General features: G+C 41.1%; 1 protein-coding gene across 1 annotated transcript in view; it reads right to left on the bottom strand.

Annotated features, from left to right (window-relative positions):
- PLCL2 (phospholipase C like 2) overlaps positions 1–19,574 on the bottom strand; it is a 171,766-nt gene that overhangs the window by 9,279 nt on the left and 142,913 nt on the right. The window contains exon 6 of the mRNA XM_090284377.1: positions 7,300–7,409. Within this exon, the coding sequence (XP_090140503.1) occupies positions 7,300–7,409 (110 nt within the window). The remainder of the gene's footprint in view (positions 1–7,299; positions 7,410–19,574) is intronic.

Genomic DNA, 19,574 nt, shown 5'->3' with positions numbered 1-19,574 from the left:
TGGTCAGGCCTTTCCCCACTGCAGTCTCAATGAGCCTTCCACTTGGCAAAGATCCCGGTCATCACCACCTGAAGTGAGAGCAACAGGCGATGATGGCTCATGCTCTTCCACAGGAGGTCAGATTCACTTTAAAGGGCTCACTATCACGTCTGTGCTGTTGGCTTCTCCTATGTTCATTCGCATGTTTGAAGGGAATGAAATGTGAGTTGCAAATAAATTCGTCTCACTGAACACTTAAGAAATACTGCCTTCCCTTCCCCTGCCTCCCACCCTTAAGGGTTCGGGGGTGCTGCCGAGGTGGATGTGGGGTTCTGTGGATGTGAAGAAGAGCCTTGTGAACATGGCTCCTTACCCTTGATTTTCCCCTTAACTGTAAGACACATTCAATTGTGTGACACACCGTCTTGACTGAAGAAGGCTGGTGGGCCCATCTGAGGACTGTCCTCCTGTCTTAGTTCTCCATTCAGCCTCCTTTTTCTTTTCTTTCTGTCTTTTTTTTTGGCCATTATTTGGGTTATTTCATCACATTTACAGTTAGTCCCCAATGAAACAATGGTGGTGTTCAAAGGTTTGTACAAAAGCTAATAATTAAACATTTTAAACATAAGACTCAATTTAATTAAATTCAGAATGAATAAATGCCTTTCTCCTCAAAAACAATTTTATGTTTCACTCTAGAAAGAGGGGGTAGGAGGGTGCCCCCAGGCAGCACCACTGAGGGGGTGCTGTCTGAGCCAGACGGACAAAGGGCCGGGCAGGCTCTCGGCTGGCCCGGGGCAGTGGAGGACCCTGATTTCCACACACGGCTCCATGGCTTCAACAAATGATGCCTCTGGGGCCCACCCGTGCTTCCTACAAAGCTTCCTCAGTTCTAACAGGGACTACATCTCCCTGTTACAGACCTGGCCACAGGAAGAGCTAAGCTCATGCTGGCCGTGAGCACGGCCGCTGTAGTGGGGCACGGGCATCTCCTGGCACAGAGGTGGTTGCTCTGAGGCAGCAGTGGGGGGAGGGTTTTGGGAGCTGCCATCAGAGTCTCCAGACAGCAGAAGTGAGCCAGGACCCAAGCACAGAAGGTAGGAGGTCAAGAACAGTTTCCAGGCAGAGAGACTGGGGTGAGAGAGGAGGCAGAGAACACAGGGATGTTGAGGTGGGCAGAGCCGGACCGCGGGCAAACGCTCCCACAAACACTAGTAAAACCAGAGCACACATCAGCGCTTTCTTTGCCCTATTAATCTTTTAAGCACACCTTTGCATAATCAGATGTTAGCTGACTGATCACAAATTCCACATTAGTGGGGTCCAGCTGTGTGAGGTTTCCCTGTGCTTTAAATGCACCAGAAAGTACAACCTGTCTAATGACAAACACAACTGTAGTTTGAGTTTCTGAGCCAGCTGAGTTTTCACACACTAGCTAGAGAAATGGCTTTCAGTCAATTACAGTTTTTCAGGAAAACAGGCAACATAATACATCACCTACAATAAAGAACATAACTAAAGGATATTAGCATCAATAAAGAAAATAAGTTACACATAGATCAGCAAAATAATTTTCAGAAAGAAAACAAATGTTAGGCCATCGAGGTAAGCACTGCACCTCAAGTGAAAACACATAAAATCAAGATTAATGTCTTAGCAGGTGCAAAATTTGTCTGGTTTAATTATTTATATTTGGCATAAGCCTTATGTTCCTAAAGAGAATAAACCTCTAATTACATTCAGGGTTTAGTTTTTAGTCTTCTTCCGAGGGTGGAATGGCTCAGGATGGGGAGAGGTGGCCTGGCAGCAGTTCGTCTGGAAAACATCTTGGGTTGTAACAGCTTCATTTAAGTCCATGACTCAAGTGCTGTACAATCCAGCATAATGTTGGCCTGTATTAACAGTAAGATGATTTTCAGACTATGAGCAAACCCATACTGGCGCGTCTCCCTCTGGGCTGGCGAGCCCAGTCTGCCCCTAAAGTACAGGGATGATTCTGGTTGCCCCGTTTTATGAAGAATACTGACACCTGAGAGCCTTCAGAAGGCCCAGGAGCCAGTGGGTGGGGGACCGGAAAGCATCCCATCCTGGAGTTTGTGGAAGGGAGTGAGTTTGTCTGAGCTGTGGCAGGGAGGTCGAAGAGAAGAGACGGTAGTTGCCAGATATGTGAAGGGGTGCTGGACAAGAGGGAACAGGGTAATTCTGTGCTGCCTGAGAGTAACCAGTGGGCAGAGGTGAAGTTATAGAGTCACTGTATGAATCTACTATGAGATTCCACCATCTTTGAAATGGTTGTAAATATAAATAGGAAAATTATGGCCCGTATAGTGAATATTTTAGCAAATGGAAAACAAAGGGAGAGGAAACATCTTGATTAAGATGGTGTGTTGAAAATGCATTCAAGAATTTACTTCCCACATTCCTGATGAGACGAGCAACAAGAGTAAAATTAGCAAAAACAAAAACAAATGTAACACCACAAATAGCAACCAAACAAAGAAAAGGATATAATATAATTTAATAAACTACTAAAGCTCACAGAATTCATACTGGCACCCATCCTGAAAATTCCAGCAGCCAACCCAGCTGGAGGGAAGCAAAACGACTCAGTGTCCTGTTTTTACTGCTCTCTGATGGCATGGAAGACATAACGGGGCAGAGTCGGGGATGAATCGCAAAAGCATTATGCTGAATGAAAAAAGCCAGGCACTGAAAGTACATACTCCACAATTCCATCTGGAACAGGTGAGAGGTTGGCAAGGTGAGGGCACTTACTACAAGGGGGCACACGGGACCTTTGGGGGATGACAGGAAGTTCTATCATTGCAGTGTATTAGCATGACTATATACATTTGTCAAAATTCACTGAATTGTGCAGTCAAAATTGGTGAATTTTATTTTATATAAATTCAGTAAAGTTGACCAAAAAAAAGGAGAGAGAGAGAATGATACTACCTAATGAGAGTAAAGTCTGGAGGGCTGGCTTCTGATTTAAAGAAGCAATCACTCTCTCCCCAGTTATGCTGCAGGAACCCTAGAACAGGACACGTGCAGACTGAGGAAGCTGGGTCCGAGTCTTCAAACCGAGGCTGTCTGTGAGCCCACCTGAGATTTACCTCTTCTCTCTGCCATTCCCTCAGGCTACAGGAAAGTGTGGGTGACTTCCTGTTCTGCTGGTGACAATGAACTGAGATACTGAACTTACACCAAACAACATGGGAATTAGTCTTGGGACCAAATGGGAGTATCTAAACCTATACAATGTAAAAAATAACAATACTCCTAACTCCCTACCTAGATATATTTTAGAGTACTACTAATATTCTTATCTTTCATAGCAGAAGGTCAACCAACAGAGCTTATAACTGAAATACGTAGCTTAAAAAAAAACCCAATAAGATGATTTCAATTAACATTTTCCATCTCTTTTCTTTAACCTCAGAGGGAGTTAGAGGAAATGAATACCTCTTACAGTAGAAATTGTTCAGCACTTCACTTAGCTTCTTTAAGGTTTATTTGTCTTCTGTTACATTAAGTAAAGCAAAGCTTAGTACTTTTTTAAAAAATTAAAAAGAGAAATTATGGTAGGATTCTATTTACTGACATATTTTACAATATCTAAGGCACTAGTGCTTATGAGATGTACCATTATTTATATGCCGCTAAGAAAGAAAAATCACTGCCAATTTAGTGGGACACATGCGAAGAGGTCATGGACTATATAGCTACATACCAATTTCAATGTCAAAAACATGAAAAAAACTATGACTCAGAATCAATAAAGTGCATCCCAATCATCCATCCATCCATCCACATGCACAACACAAATAATCCTGGAGTCAAGTCACCTCCATTTAATAACAGTTATTTCTCAGAGGGAGAACCTGAGATCATTTTAAAAATTTCATCTTTTCTACATTAGAAAAAAACAAAAACTTCTTTATAAGAAGACATATTTATGAAAACAAATGATTTTTAGTCAAAGGAAAAAATGACTGGAAGTAAATATGCCAGGATGTTAATAAAGGGTCATCTGGGGGTGGTGACCGTGGGTGACATTTCTTCTTGTTCATTTCTGCATTTTAAAGCAATTTTTGAAACTGAAAAACTAAGCAAAGGTTCATACATGCTAGGATGGCCATCCTTGGATGAAAAGGGCAGAGGGCAGGGGGCCTCCACTCAGGGTGACCACTGTCCCCTTTACCCAGGCATGTCCCAGTTTTCACACTGAAAGTCCTGTGTCCCTGGACGACTGGCCACCCTGCCTCCTTTACTGTTCCAACGGGAGGGTAATGCATAGGAAAGATACTTTTGATTGGATTCTAGAGAGTTAATACACAATTTTTAAAGGATGCCTCAGAATCCCCAGAGGAAGCTGTAAAACAAGAGATTCCAGTGTCCCCCCCACCCCCCACTCCCCGGATATTCAGATCCAGGACAAGGAGGTCTCAATGGCTCAGGAGGCAGCATTTAAGTGTCTCGGGTCATTCCTACCCCTGGCCTCAGAGCTTCCTCCCCTTCCTGTCCTCCTCCTTCTCTCTCCATATCCAGTGTCCTCTGACACCTTCCCCAAACCTCTGTGCCCACCTGCTGCCAACTGCACACCACGTGTAGCCTTGGAGCTCTGCCACTTCTCCGCGCTCACAGCAAAGAACAAGCAACAAGGAGCTCCTGCCAGGAAAGGGTTAGTAGTTCAACTCAGACGCAACTCATGTCCAAGAGTCCAGCAGCACTGATTCTTCTAAAGAAAGTTTAAGCCTATGAAATACACAGGAAGGAAGAAAGCCCTTTCTGTTGCACAGAAATGACACAGATCTCTCCTATTCTTCTCCATTCCTCATTTAGGTTCTACCACACTCACACACCATCCATAGCAAATATTACCCTGGAATTTTAAAACAATCTATTAACCAATCCTATATATTTGTTTCCATAGGAATGTAAGTCTGAGGTGTTAATTCTAGCTCCTGGACGTAGGTTGGTGGGCAAAAGAGGGTGTATGTGCAGTTTCAGTAACCAAAAGTAACATCCTGGAGGTGGGGGTATGAACATAAATTCCTAACTGGGCAGATCATGGTGAGTTAGGTTTATAACTTTAATAAAAGCTTTAAGCAAACCCTGTCTGTTGTTCTTGAGCATCTAGGTTAACACATCTTTGAAATGCTGGAAGTTATCCTCCTTTCCAGACCCCTGGAAACTGTAACTACCCTCAAGGGAAGCACGTAACTTGTTAACTATCCTGGACCTTGTTATCTCCCACCTTCACGTAATCTTCCTTAACCCCCTCCTTAATTCCAAAGGTATTAAAGAAACTGCAAACCTGTCGTTCTCCAGAGCGTTTGAGACCTTGCTTCCTGGCATTGTTGTCAGTTTGGCTGAGATAAACTCTTACAAAAATTCTCTACAGGTTTGACATTTCCAACGTCAACAAGTCAAAACACCTTTCCCCAGTGTAGCTAACTGGTTCCATTAGTTATTTCTAAAATCTGGTACATTACTTTATGTCAACTCTTTTTCATAAACATGGGAACCAGGCCCCCACTTTGGCAGTTCTTTCCCCAGTGCTTCTCAAACTTTGATGTACATATGAACGCTCTGGAATCTTGTAAAAACACAGGTTCTGATTGGACGGGTCTAGGGCGGGGCCTGGGAGTGCATTTTGAACCAGATCCTGGAGAATTCCCAGACAGCTGGTTCCTGGACCACAAATGAGTAGCAAAGATGCCTGACAGAGAAAATTTGGGTCCCTAAGTGTGTTTTTAACTATAATAAAATAAAAGTGAAATGAGCACTTATTCCTATCACAAGGCTATAAGCTACTGCACTGTTTTTTCCTGAGGTTTGCAGGAAATTTGTAGAGTAACCCCCACCTCTGTTGGGAATGAACCCCCAAGTAATAAAGCCAAATTCTTTTCCATTGTAACTTCTTAGCTCTCTCTATTTACTGAACTGCAAACAATCAGAATTAAATACTAAACAGAAGATCCAGAGATTTTTTTAAAGTACATGTGTGGGAAGGGAGTGTTTGAAGAAGAAAATGATTTTAATTATAAAAATGAGTAGGGGTTAAATATGAGAAAATGCAAGTTGGTTAGCTTTGGGGGAGCAACCTTTATTAAATCAACTCAGAAAACCGTTGTCAGCTGCTGGGATAGATCCTTTAGTGGGGAAATTCAAAGCGGCAGCGTGATAATGTCATTAGTTTTGAATTCACAGAGCAGGAAGTGTGGCGGGTGAATACCTGAGAGTAATTTTAGATTTTGCTGTCTAAGATCCAGAATGAAATAATGTTTTCTGTGTTATTATTATTCAAGTTCCCAAACACTGAGATGAAGAAAAGTGAAGATCACTGAAACACAACTCAAAAAATTTTAAGGTACATACAAAGCATTATTTAAAAAATCAAGTCCCACTATATGCAGCATAGAGCAAAAGACCAGGAGGAAGCACCGCAAAGGGACAATGGGCATTGTCTCTGGACGGTAGGACTTTGTTTCCCTGTGGTTATGCCATATTGACATTTTTCTAAATTTTTAAAATGTTTATGTTTATTGTATTTTTCCATTACCATTTGTCTCCCTTATATTATTATTACATTTATAATAAAAAAATAAAGTTACTTTTAAAAAATGGGCATGTTTAGTTAGATAGATGGAAGGAAAGGAGGGAAATAGGGAGGAAGGGAGGGAGAAAAAGAGAGAAAGAAAGGAAGGAAGGAAGGAGGAAGGAAGGGAGGGAGAGAGGAAGGGAGAGAGGAAGGGAGGGAGGGAGGGAGAGAGGGAGGGAGGGAGAGAGGGAGGGAAGAGGGAACATAGATGGCTTTTCCCTTGAAGGAGACTTTCTTTCAAGTGGCAATTCCTTTATATATTTTTTTGATTATGTCCCACACAATTCTTTCCTGTCTTTCTGGGATCATATTAATATTAAAACTGTGATTGCAATTTAAAATGTTAAGTGAAATTTGAATAACTAGAATCTTTAAAGTCCCAGTCATTCCTCTGTTATCAATATATCTATTTCGCATACAGAAAGTGGCAATTAGGAACTCGACAATGCTTCAAGGATGAAATGCAGGGTCCTTTCCCTTCTTCCCCAAATCCACATGTGCCAACCAGCGAAGTGGTTACATTCTCTCCCAGCCACGCCACCCAGCTCTGGCGTCTGCAGGCTTTCCGGAGGGCACCAGGCACCGGGTTTCTGTGAGCACGGACAGCCTCCAGTGGCTGATATTGTACAGTGCAGAACATGTGATACTGATAGAAAAAAACATGCTGAAAAAGTCTGCAAAATCACAGGCACCAGAAACAACTCGCTAGATACCTTGAGGATGGTGATGTTCCAGGTAAAGCTCTCCACGGCCTTCTGCAGCTTCCGTTCCTTCAAGCCTTCCTTGGTGCCTATGCTGTGCAGGTGCTCGTGGAATTCCATGGCTGAAAGAGACGAAAGACAAAGCAGATCAGTTCTCTATCCGCTCTCTGGTGATGGACCAGCAATATTTATTTTTCTAGGTATCGCTAAATGATTCCAACTTCTGATGGAATTTTGTGAACACGCCTATTTAAGAATGTAGCAATGGGTGGGGGGAACACTGAGAATTCCTGGCATCAGCAAGGGAGAAGGCATGGGAGGGGTCGGCGGCTGTTCCTCATAGTTTTGAAGGGTGAACAGGGATCACTCTCATGCTTATTTTAGCGGTCAGAAATCTGGGGCTCAGCAAGATTCAGAGCTTGATGGCTGTGGATGGAGCAGGAAGAAGAGCTGGGACTAGAAGCCAGGTTTTGGGAATCTAAGAAGACAGATTTCAGCTCTGCTGAAGACACAGTGTTGGCGACTGGGGATGGAATGAATGCAAAGTATATTTCCTGTCATAGTAGAGTCAATCTGAGGTCAGATACCAAGCCAGCCTGACATAAAGGGAAGCAGGTGGAGAGAAAGACCACAAACTCTAACATGGCACTTGTATTATGACTCTTAATTATACTGCTTACTGTCATTCAAAAGTCTCCCAGAGGCTCCTCGTGCAGTAACACTGCAATGACGCAGGGCTGGTATGATTCATGGATTATTTTGCATATTCAATTGCAGTCAATTACCCCATCTCTGGCCAATGAGAATCCTTCAGACAGGTGCCTGTGTCCTTTTGAAATGACCTATTAGCCTTGGATACATTCCTCACTTTCTTGTACAAGATGTTCCCACCTCAGACTTAGAACCAGGCATTTCTCCAAGGACCTCTGGATTCTTTCAGTGAGGAATGATAGATTAAGTTAAAGGCCAAAATCTGGGTGCTAGGAGTGCTCATTGTTACTGAGTTTTCATTGTTTTCTAGGTCTTTCAATGGACAAATCTCAAACACATATTTTTTTTTTTAAGAGGAAGAATAAGATCTTGCTAAACTTCGAATTCAAATTTAAGTATACAGGATTTTCACATATTTTTTTAAAATTGTATGCTCATTTCTTACCTGTTAGGTGGAAAATCTTAATTCCTCACCACATCAACATAACTACTAATAGTAACACTGCTGAATCCAATGTAAACTCTCTACTTTTTTTTTTTTTTTTGTACTTAGAGCATATCTCATTGAAAATGTACAGTAAAAATACTGTGTTCTAAGGTCAGAATAATTATTTTCTCTACACGGTTATGTCACTAACAAAGTACAGTTAGGTTCATTTGTTTCATTTCTTATTTTTCAATTTGTGTGAGTATGGAGGAGTACTTTGTTGGATGTACTTTATGATTATCTCAAAACTTTACATGATTCCAAAGTCAAACTATACACCAAGGAATATTCAGGTAGGTCTTGCTCCCTTCCTGGTCTCCCCTACACTAGTACTTCCCACCCCTAAAGATTTTGATTGGTTTTTGTTTATCTTTCTATTATATTGTTTTTCCTTGAAAGTATAAGCAAATGTGTACATGTTTATAATCCTCTCTCTTGTACATACTATGTACACTGTTCTGTGCCTTGGCTTTGTTTTTCCCTCATGCGACTACGCAGTAGAGATCACTCTGTGTCAGTGTATAGCACTCTTCCTCAATCTTTTTTATATTTTTTAAGAAATAACTTTAAAAGAATCCTCATCTGAGGATATGTTTATTCATTTGAGAGAGAGTGAGAGAGAGAAAGAGAGAGAGAGAGACATTGATTGGTTGCCTCCCATATGCGCCCTGACCCAGGATCGAACCTGCAACCTTCTGGTGCACAGGATGATGCTCTAACCAACTGAGCCACCTGTCCAGGGCCCATTCTTTTCTTAACAGCTTCACCAACCCCACTGTGAGGACAGAGCAGCATTTATTTACCCAGTCCCCCACTGACAGACATCAGGTTATTCCAAATCTGCTGTTACAAATAACGTGAAGTGGTTATAATTTTTACAAGACACTCCCTGTGTTCTTCTGTACACTTTCTCTGTTAAGCTGGGCATCCCAATGTCTAACTCTCTTTCTGTGTGGCACCATTTCAAAGCAACTATCTACTAACCGACAGCAGCTTTATTCCTTAGTGGCTTTAAACAGTAAGCAAAAGCTGACACACAAATGGTAAAGATGGTGAACTGTCAATTTAATCGTTTTTCTTTTCTCTCTTTATTATTTTCCCCACCTAATAGGAAATATGGTCCTACTTCTTGTCATGCTAACAACGCTTAAGAACCTCATTGGTTTCAAGAAAGAACGGCAATCAGTAAAATCCATTACATGGTCAAGGAGACTACCACACTGACCACGCCCGTGCGTCTCTTTGTCGGTGATGGCACTTATGCACATCCCAACTTGATTAACTAAGCTCCCACCCACTCCCCTGTTGGTGGCCTGGCTCAGGGGGCTCGACTTACTTCTGACTTTCACTGAATGTGCTTGGCTTAACACACTGCAAACCAAACAAACAGCATAAACCAAACAAACAAAAGAACCATGCACAAGTGGCAATCTTGTTCTAAACCCCAGGTTTTTTGTTAGAGCATTAAACCAGACACACACACACACACACACACACACCTTTCTCCTGGTCCCATGTGGGAGCCTCCCTGGAGTGGTCTACACTTCTTACCCCCAGGTGAGGCTCGAATGGTAAGACCCCAATGTGCTGGGTTTTTAATTAAGATTTAATATTGGACTTCAGCAAGGTCTGGGTTTCATGACTTAATCATTAATACTCATAATATTTATATTTCTGGCAGTCAGGAGGCACTAGAGTCTTACAAATAGGCACTTAGTAGACGGAATTCATGACTGGCATATGGGAAAGAGAAGAGACACAAGAGACGTGGGTGGGAGTGACTCTCTAAACAAGAAGACATGCAGCTATCTGGTCTTTGAGGTGCACAAGACAAGAACTCGGGGAGGGAAATGAAAGTGGTGTTAGCACAGGGCTGCACCTACAATGACCTGACCAGATGCGGGTTCTTCATGGTGCTTTTTTACTACAGATTTCTAAACTGGCATCAAGGTGTGACCCAACAATACTGGACGATTTTTCAACCACCCAGGTATCTTCTTGGAAGCCTGACTCCACCAAAGGCAGACGGTTTCTCTTGCCTTGCTGGACATTTGATCACTGTAACCTGCTGCGTAGAAACTTCATTTCTTTAATATGATCCTTTTTCCTTTCTTTCCTTGGATTCAAGCCAGCCTCATCCAGGACCCTGACTCACCTTCCCTCTCCCTTGCACGACCACTCCCTTAAGCATTACGCCCCCAGGACATTGAGATTCTGATCAGCATCAAACAATCTTTAGAACAAAGCCTTGGGTTTGTTGACCCCAGAGACAGAGTTTCCTCAAACCAGAGATAACATCTAGGCCTCAGTTATGTTTCAGCTGCAGACCCAGAAGAGCTGGGAAACCGGACAAAGCAATGCCATGGCTGACATCAGGACCCATGGACTGACTGACTACCCTACCTTAGCTCTGACCAATCAGTAGAGACCATGACCCTCACCGTGAGCCTAACTCCCTTAGTCACTGTGATTAGTGATTTTTCCCGTATATAACCCATGCCCTGGACTCCAGGAGGAAACACAGTCAAGGTGATGAAAATGATACTGATAAGGAAGAAACAGGAAAACATTTAAAGAAACAAGTGTAGCTGTCTAAAAAGCTCCTATTTTACATGTTTATTAAAAAGTGAGATAATTCCCTTTTATCTTCCCCCTCATAAAGTATCTGCAGTCCACTAAAAGTCTATAGGGAAGTGCAACATGTATTACGAATAAAGTTCTTTAAAGTGAGGGGTAGGGCACAGAAAGAGTTGGAAATTGGAAGTTAGGTTAAAAATATAAACCTCCCCGAATTTTAAAGTAACCAAGACTTTCAGTCCCATTGTTATTTATACCATTATTTGGCTTGCTGCACAACATGTGTTTCTTTAAAAATGTTTTATATTATTAATTTAGAGACTGATCATTGCAAACGTTTTGCTAATCTACCAATATGAAGCCTACGATGATTTTATTTTTATGGAAATAAAAGGATTCTCACCTTGGCCTGTGCGGCATGACTGCACCCTTCACTCTTGCCCTGACATATGCAAAGCCCAGGGCAAGGGTTTAGGGTGCAAAATTCAGGGAAGCAAGAGACAGCCCCAGGTGCTTTACGGATATTACAGGGGGACCTTGGAGAGGGACTCTAGAATTTTCCCAGGGAAGTGGTAAAGAAGGACTTGAATAGTGGTTTGCCTGATCCCAGTTCCCCAAGGTTTCCCACTGCCCCGCATTATTTCTGAACGGGAGTCTTTGCCTTTAATATGGGCTCCTGCTCCAGTTACATGTATCAAATAATTATGCTGTGAAGTGGAACACTGTAAGGACTACTAGATAGGCACTGACCAAGTTCTAAGGGAATATAGAGGGAGACAGGATGAGATCATGCGTTTGAACTGGGTCAGTCCCTATATAACAAGAAAATCTAATTAAATTCCTAAGGTGAAAATTGCATTATTACCTTGTTATTAAATTACCAGGAAACCTATCCTAACATGTCACAGGAGGCCTTTTCAGTCCTTTACATCAACAGTGAGTAAAAAGAACTTGTCTGGGGTAGATGTTAAAGAATTTTCTCCCTGCTTTCCAAATTATTTTCAGCAAAGAAACGTGAGCCCACTAAAGGCAGCCTTATCTTATTAAGAAACTTAAAAGCAGTACCTCTTCCCCTTTCTGTAAGTCATATCATCCTGTCTCAAGAGCAGAGTGAATGTGAAAGTAGCCTGTGAAAATCAGATCAGTAAAAACTTTCAGACTAAGTTACCATCTGTCCCTACCCCCCACGAAGAAAGTAAGTTGTTTTTGCTTTAAATCTCCTGGTTCTATAATTTCAGTTTGAGGGTGCTGGAGTTAGGAGCTAGTGCAAAGTAAAGGAATTTGGAGCTCCCACCGTGGGGGTGAGGATGGGGCACTGGCCAATACTGGGAGGAGCCCTGGGGTGGGCAGGGTGCTGGTGTGAATCTGTGCCTGCAGATGAAGAGCCTGAGGGGGAAGAGGCAGGGAGTTATGGGGTTGCTCCGGTAACCTAGAGAATTTTAAGATCATGTGGCCTTGTGGCTTCTTTTGTCTGAGAGAGCTTGGAGGAATGGTAATTCAGCAAGAGTCTGAGGCGGGGGAGGGGGGAACCTGTAAGAGGGTCACAGGGACAGGCTTCACAGAGGTAATGTCAAACCTAAGGGTACCGCAGAATCGTGGGAGGTGCATGTTTGAAAGGCAGCTTCTCTACCTCTCTGCTAGGACTCTGATTCAGGAGGTGTGGGGTGGGCCCAGACATGGACATTTTCAGCAAGCTCCAGATTTCCTTGCAAGAGGGCTAGAGACCACTCTGAGGAAACCAGAGCCGGAGGACAAGGAGACAGGACTGAGTGATGGAAAGTCATGATGAAGATGGAGAAGAAGCCCAGTAGGCACCGGAGGGCCATGATTACAGGGACATTTCAGAAACCCAAGAACTATGATCCTGCCAACTCTGTCTATCCTAAAAAAAGGAAGGAAGCAGGGGACAAGAAGTCAGGACTTCTTTTTTAAATGACTGGCCCCGCTCACATATACGAATATTTATTTCCAAATTATTTTACTTTAAGTAAGATTTCTTTCTATGTTTTCTAGTTTCATGTTTATTAAAGAGGACTGTAACAAAAAACTGAACTATTACCTAAGGTTTCCTTTATATGCAGATTTTTCAGAATAGTTCTCTGTTTCTGTAATTAGTAGTCAATCTTCATAATATTCAGATACAAAAGGTTGCATCATTTTGGATAATGAAAGTAATTCTTGATTCGTGAAGTAATAACACTAATTGGTCGGCCAATAACACTGACTGATCACACATGTGCAGGTCATTTGACCATATGCTGTATTGAGTCCCATTAAAATCCATTACTTTATATACTGAACACTGCAAAAAGCTACAGATTTCTAGAAGCATGGGAACAAGGTAGGGTAAGAGAACTAGTAGTTGTATTATCAACTAATTGACAACTCTTCCATAAAGAAATCTTCATAATTTTGTTCTGGTATATACAATGGCTGTGTTTAGAGGCATTTGTATAGCACAACAGTGTGGTGATAGCTGGGAGGCATGAGGGGGCTAAATGGTAATGGAAAAAAATACAATGAAGATTAAATTTTAAAAAAGAAAATAAAAATAGAGTTAAGTAAATAAAAGGATGATGTCAGAATACAGAACAATTGCTGCTTTTTAAAAATCAGTGCCAAAATAAACTCTGTAAGTACAATATCAAATCAGGACTTTTGTACTAGGAAAAAGAAACTAGGTACGGGAGATGTCGTAGGCATATAGGGACTATATACTATAACGTTAAAGGCTACAGAATAAATCACGAACAACTGGTAATTTAGGATTAGATTACTTACTCCCACAAAATAAACTAAAAATAATAAATCATACAAGTTTAAATTTCTAAAACCTGAGGAAGTCCATTGTGTTTTCACTTCAATGACTAGACAGAAAATAAGAACATAATAAATACTCCTCAGGTACAATGGATGGCCCTTGAGCCCGTTATAAGATTGTAAGCCATTACATTGGAAAGTTACCTAACAAGACAGGGAGTACTGTATCCCTTCCTGGGCTTGACCTCTGCCCGCCTCAGTGTCCGAAGTAAAGCAGTAAGAACGCTGAGCTCTGATTAAAGGAAGACTATTTGTTAGCTCCTGTCCTTGCGAGACACCTGTCTGCCAGTTGGAGCCTGGGATGCGGGCGTCTGAGCAGCCAGCGCAGTTCCATTGTGACCTGAGGGTGCAGGCTGGGCCTCGAGTTGCCTGTGCCTCCTATCACTTTGTTCAAACACAAAACCTGGTCACTTCCGGTGGCTGTTCATCTGGTCACCTTACAAAGGTTAGCTCTACCTCCTGTCTTCCTATTAATGACACCAGCGATTTTTAACCTTTTTCAGCTCATGGCACACACATAAACTAATTACTAAAATTCTGTGGCACACCAAAAAACACACACACACACACATAAAATGTATAAATAATATATATAAATTTTTTTTTCCAATTTTACAAAAAATAAGTATAATTTTGATCCATTCACAGTGGACAGCGATTGTTGTGTTGGCTGTTGTCATTTTTTTATGTGACAGTCTAAGGGAAAAGAGGTCACTGCCCCTGACTAAATAGGTATTGCATGTTTTAAAAACTCTTGCGGAACAGCGGTTGAAAAATCACTGAACTACACTATTAACCCCAGTAACATGCAGTTACACAAAGGACATATCTGACTTTTATTTTTGCATGTTCTCTGTTTACCAATGATCAATGTGTCTCTTCCCTGCCTGTCTGTATTGCCAGGATTGTAGCGTGCCAGTCCCTCTGCTCTGGGAAGGGGACAGTTCATTACACAGGTGCAGCACCTAGAAGCAGTCCTCACAAGCAGGCTTCTCATAATGCTTGTTAAGAGGAGCCTTTATGACTTTTAAAAGGATGAGATCTGAGAGAAGTATCTGAAGCAGCTTCTCTGAGCAAGTAAAAAGAACAGAACACTGCTGCCACCATTCCCTGGGCAGGCGCCACTGAGGCTGTCCCCACGCATGCATGGCCCGTGGGTCCTGGAGGAAAATGCAGACCAAAGCAGCTCTCCATGGCGCCTCTGTTTCTTCATCGGTGGCATCAGGGACTGAAAAAGACAGCTTTCCAGTGCTGAACACAAGTCCTTTTCATCGATGAATTATAGGTAAAAAAAATTTACATCCTCTTGAAAATAATGAGAATGTTATTGAAAATTTCTTTTGTGGCCATCTACAAAAATCAATATTTAAAAGGTTTAAAACTATAGATTTAAGCCAAGTGAGATTTAATATGCTTATGGAATGTGGCTCTAAGCTTACGAAGCCTGACACTGCCTGGTGGATTTACAGAGAGCTACCAGCCAGGCACTGGTGACACAGGAGAGGGAGGCAGGCCTTTGACTGAGTCACTGCTGCTGCTTAGTGACAAACTCCCACTGTGAAAACAATCTTCAGTTTCAGAAATAGAAACCAGGCCAATAATAATGAGGGACTAAGAAGTGGGATTATTTTCTTCTTTCAGGAACAAGTTCTGGTTCCCTGTATGTTTCCAGTATCTTCTAAATGCTATATCAACACATTTTCATCATAAATTGGTATATTTTAGAGCCATGTGTAGTTGCTCACGATATCTTGAAGTTAGTTGTTTAACGTAAATAGTTGTATTTTTCTTTTAGTTAATGTCCCATCTATTAGCCTGATTTAAACAAAATGGCATTGTAAGAGCCTCAAATAAAACATGGCCTTGCCCAGGTTTTCTTTAAAGGCGAAATATAACATTTTGGGTCAACTAGTAAGGAGTTAGGAGAAGGAAGCAGGATTCCTTGATTCTACTATAACGTTGCCATCAAAGTAAGACATGAGGTAACAGTTATTTCTGGCCAAAGAAACTGAAATCACTGTTAAATTTTAGGAAACTTCATTTGAAAATCAATTCTAACTGGGTAAATAATCCTTTGAAACGTGTGACATGTTATACAACTGTAATGAGCTATATTATTGAACAGTCAAAATATACAAGGTGTTTAAGGGCATTAAAGTTTGAAGGCTGTGAGCATATTACACAAATCCAATGACATTCTCAGGAACGGGGACTAAAGCACGTTGTAAATGGTGACTGGAAGGCAGAGGATGGCCATGTCTCATATAAAAACCTGGCTGGGTCTGCTGTGGCTGCTCTTTTGCCAAATAATTGTCTTTGAGTCTTGACTGCTCTGTGCCAAAAACCTACAATTATGTTCCTCTGATGCCACGACCCCAAGTTTCTGTTCTGAGGGAAAAGTTATGGGTTATTTTTCTTCTGGAATGTTAGCCAAGAAGAAAATCTGCTCAAATTCCTTTGTGGCAATCAACTTGAGAACTAAGGAAATAAGACAGCAAGTCATCAAACAGCAAAGAAAGGACAAATGGAAAACCCACACTCAGTGATTGCTACATGAGTTTAGTTCAGTTCTGGCCTTCAGGGAATGAAGACACAGGAACGTGACCAAAGCACAAGGCCAGGCAGTGCGTCCATGGGGTAGGACTACATAAATCATCCAGGATTTTGGCTTATAGGTATAATGTTAAATTTTAAAAATTGGTAAAGCCACACAAAAGTATATTATTTCATTCATATGTAAAAAATTGTATTTTAGAAAGTTACTGCTTCTTTCTGTGTCACCAATCAAAAACCTAAACAATTCATATTTTTATACAGATAGATGATGATTTCATATAATTTTCCAATTATTATTTCAAAATATTTTATAACTTAAGTAATTTAAAAGTTTTTCTTGGAGAGGCTTAACGCTTACTGACAAAAAATGCAATGCAATGCTGATACAGGTATTATGTTTTATAAAAATTAATAAATGAGTACATTTTCCAAGATGGATATAATAAATGAAGAACATTAGTACAACTGCATACAGTGGAATGTGGTAAAAAGAAATTTCCACTTCTATCAAGTTTCCTGCTTCCCATCACAGATAAATGTATATGAAAACCAAACAGCCATAAAAATAAAATAAAAATTGAAAAACATATGATATATATAGATATAATACTAAGATGAAAGAGACTTTTGCTTTGAAGGGAAGGGGGTTTCAGTCAGAAACATGGCATCATTTCCTCTTCAATGAAAACAAATGCCATTTATTCTTGCCAAACATACAGCAGATGACCTTTCAAACCTTCTGGTTGGGATTTTCTCTACCAATCTAAATGATACGAACATAGAATATACCACGTAGCACATGCTTAAAGGATTTTAGAAGCAAATATAATTTTAAAAAATACTCATAAGAGACAGATTGATCTTAAATTGATATACGTAAAGATTAGTTTTTCAAATGAAAATTTACTTTGCTGTCTTAGAATGCTTTCTTTTTTTTTTTAAATCACAAACACATCTGGTATAAAAATATGTTTTTTATGTGTTGAAAATAGAAACCAAAAGAAAGGGGTAAAATTTTTCAAATGGTGACAAAATAAATGCATATTTATAATTTCAATTTACTTCAAATGTCTCAAATTAGGTATAGTGAGCTATTTCCTGGAAGATGGAATATAATACTCAAGAGGTCGATTTATCAACACTATTAAAAGTACTTCAATATAACATGGTCTGCATGTATCTTGTGGCATAACACCAAAGTACCCTGAAGACAAAATATGGATACTTAATCATTTTTTTCAACTCATAGACACACAGTCCTTGTTACCCGATGCAGCCTCTACAAACCGCACACTGCCCCACAGCTCCAGCGGTGGGGAGTTCGGGTGTGCCGCTGAAACGCGGGCGTTCGTGCCACAATCCCCACGGAACATGGAAATGTCTAATTAGTTTTCACAGAGTTCCAGTTGGTAGTCTCTTTTTCTTGGCCTTCTTCCCAAGCAATCTTGGCCTTACCAAAAGCCAAATTATTTTAAGATGGATTTTGAGCTGTTATATCCTGTTCCACATGAGGTGGAAGAGATAAACCAGGTCTCTTAAATATATCCATGAAACCCAGATGGATGACGAGATCCCCGTGATGCCAAATCCACAGCAGTATAATTGGTGAATGAATTACATGAAGAAGGTCCTACTGCCTCTGCCAGCCTGTTCCATCTGGGTGAATCGAGGTAAGGAGGAGGTTGTGTAACCTGTAGTCCTTTGTGGTATCTAATCACCACGCCACCATTCTAAGCTCATGGCCACATGACTCACCCGCATCACAGGGGAATAGTGCGCAGCAGGACGCTCCTCATTTTATTTCGCTGAGGAATAAAAAGGCCCTCTTCACTCCAATTATACTCAATCTATCTTTTTTTTTTTTTTTTTTTTTTTGGTAACCTAGGACATCTTTGGATTGCCACTCCAATCAATTCTTTCCTTTCTCAGTCACCGAAGCCAAGATGCTCGTGAGCTCGCTCTTCCATATCTCCCTTTCTTTTATGCCTCTTATTTTACAAACGGATAGTATAATCACATGACTCAATAGTTTAAGAAGGATAAATTGGTATACGGAGAATTATCTTTCTATCTCCCAACACTCGGTCTCCTTGCTCCCCCCCTGCCAGGCAACCGCTGTTATTCCACCTTCCAGATCCGTCAGAGAGAGGAAGGCAACGAGGAACAAGCACACAGGGCTCTGTTCTCCCATCTCTTTCACTAAATACTAGCAAAGAACACATACTGTTTGCCTTGCTTCTTAAAACTATATTTTAGGTATACACACAGATAAAATGTTTATATTTTTATTTACATATATTCTTTACTTGTATGTATACATAAGATCTGCCATATGTGTATATACACTGTGTGTAGATGAATATATATAGGGTGGGGCCAAAGTATGTTTACAGTTGTGAGTACACAAAACACAGAGTTTATTCTTGTATTACTATTTATTAATTATTGCATTATTTTCCATATGAACAACTGTAAACCCTATATTCCTTTATTCTTTTTCATGGTAGCATAATCTTCCATTATATGACTCTATCATAATGTATTTAACAAGGGCCCACCTAGTGAACATTCAAGTTGTTCTAAGTGTTACAAGGGAATCCTGTACATATGTCTTTTCCCAACTATATGATCATATCTGTATAAAAAACTCTGAAAAATGGAATTGATGGTTCCAAGTGTATATCGTTTGTAATTCTGAAATTGACTGCCATATGGTATGAACCCAATTTACATCTCCCGACAATGTGACAGTTACCAGTTTCTTCTGTACTCTCACCAACCCATCATGACCTGTGTGTGATGCAGCTTCGGGTTCTTGGATATAAATGTTTGGCTGTGATACATGAAAAATGGCATCTCCTTGAAATACTTCATTAACTCGACTTCTAAATGAACCACCCTGGATCAAAGCACTATCACTGATCAGGTGGGATTGTTGTACAAGCCTCCCGTGGGTCTTCCAGCGTCTGCACTTGCCCTGATCCCCCGTCCCCAGCCTGAGGCAGCCACTCCTGTGCTCAGACGTCTCGTCTTCCTGAGAACAGAGCCAGCGTCCTCACAAGGGTCTGGTCCCCCTGTGCCACCTGGCCAATCATTTTATGGCTCCTATCCCTACCCCTCTGCTTTCCCCCCACTT

Source organism: Furipterus horrens, unplaced genomic scaffold (genome assembly GCF_987537825.1).
Source record: "Furipterus horrens unplaced genomic scaffold, mFurHor1.1.pri manual_scaffold_7, whole genome shotgun sequence".
Taxonomy (NCBI): domain Eukaryota; kingdom Metazoa; phylum Chordata; class Mammalia; order Chiroptera; family Furipteridae; genus Furipterus; species Furipterus horrens.
This window is presented reverse-complemented; position numbering and strand designations above follow the sequence as displayed.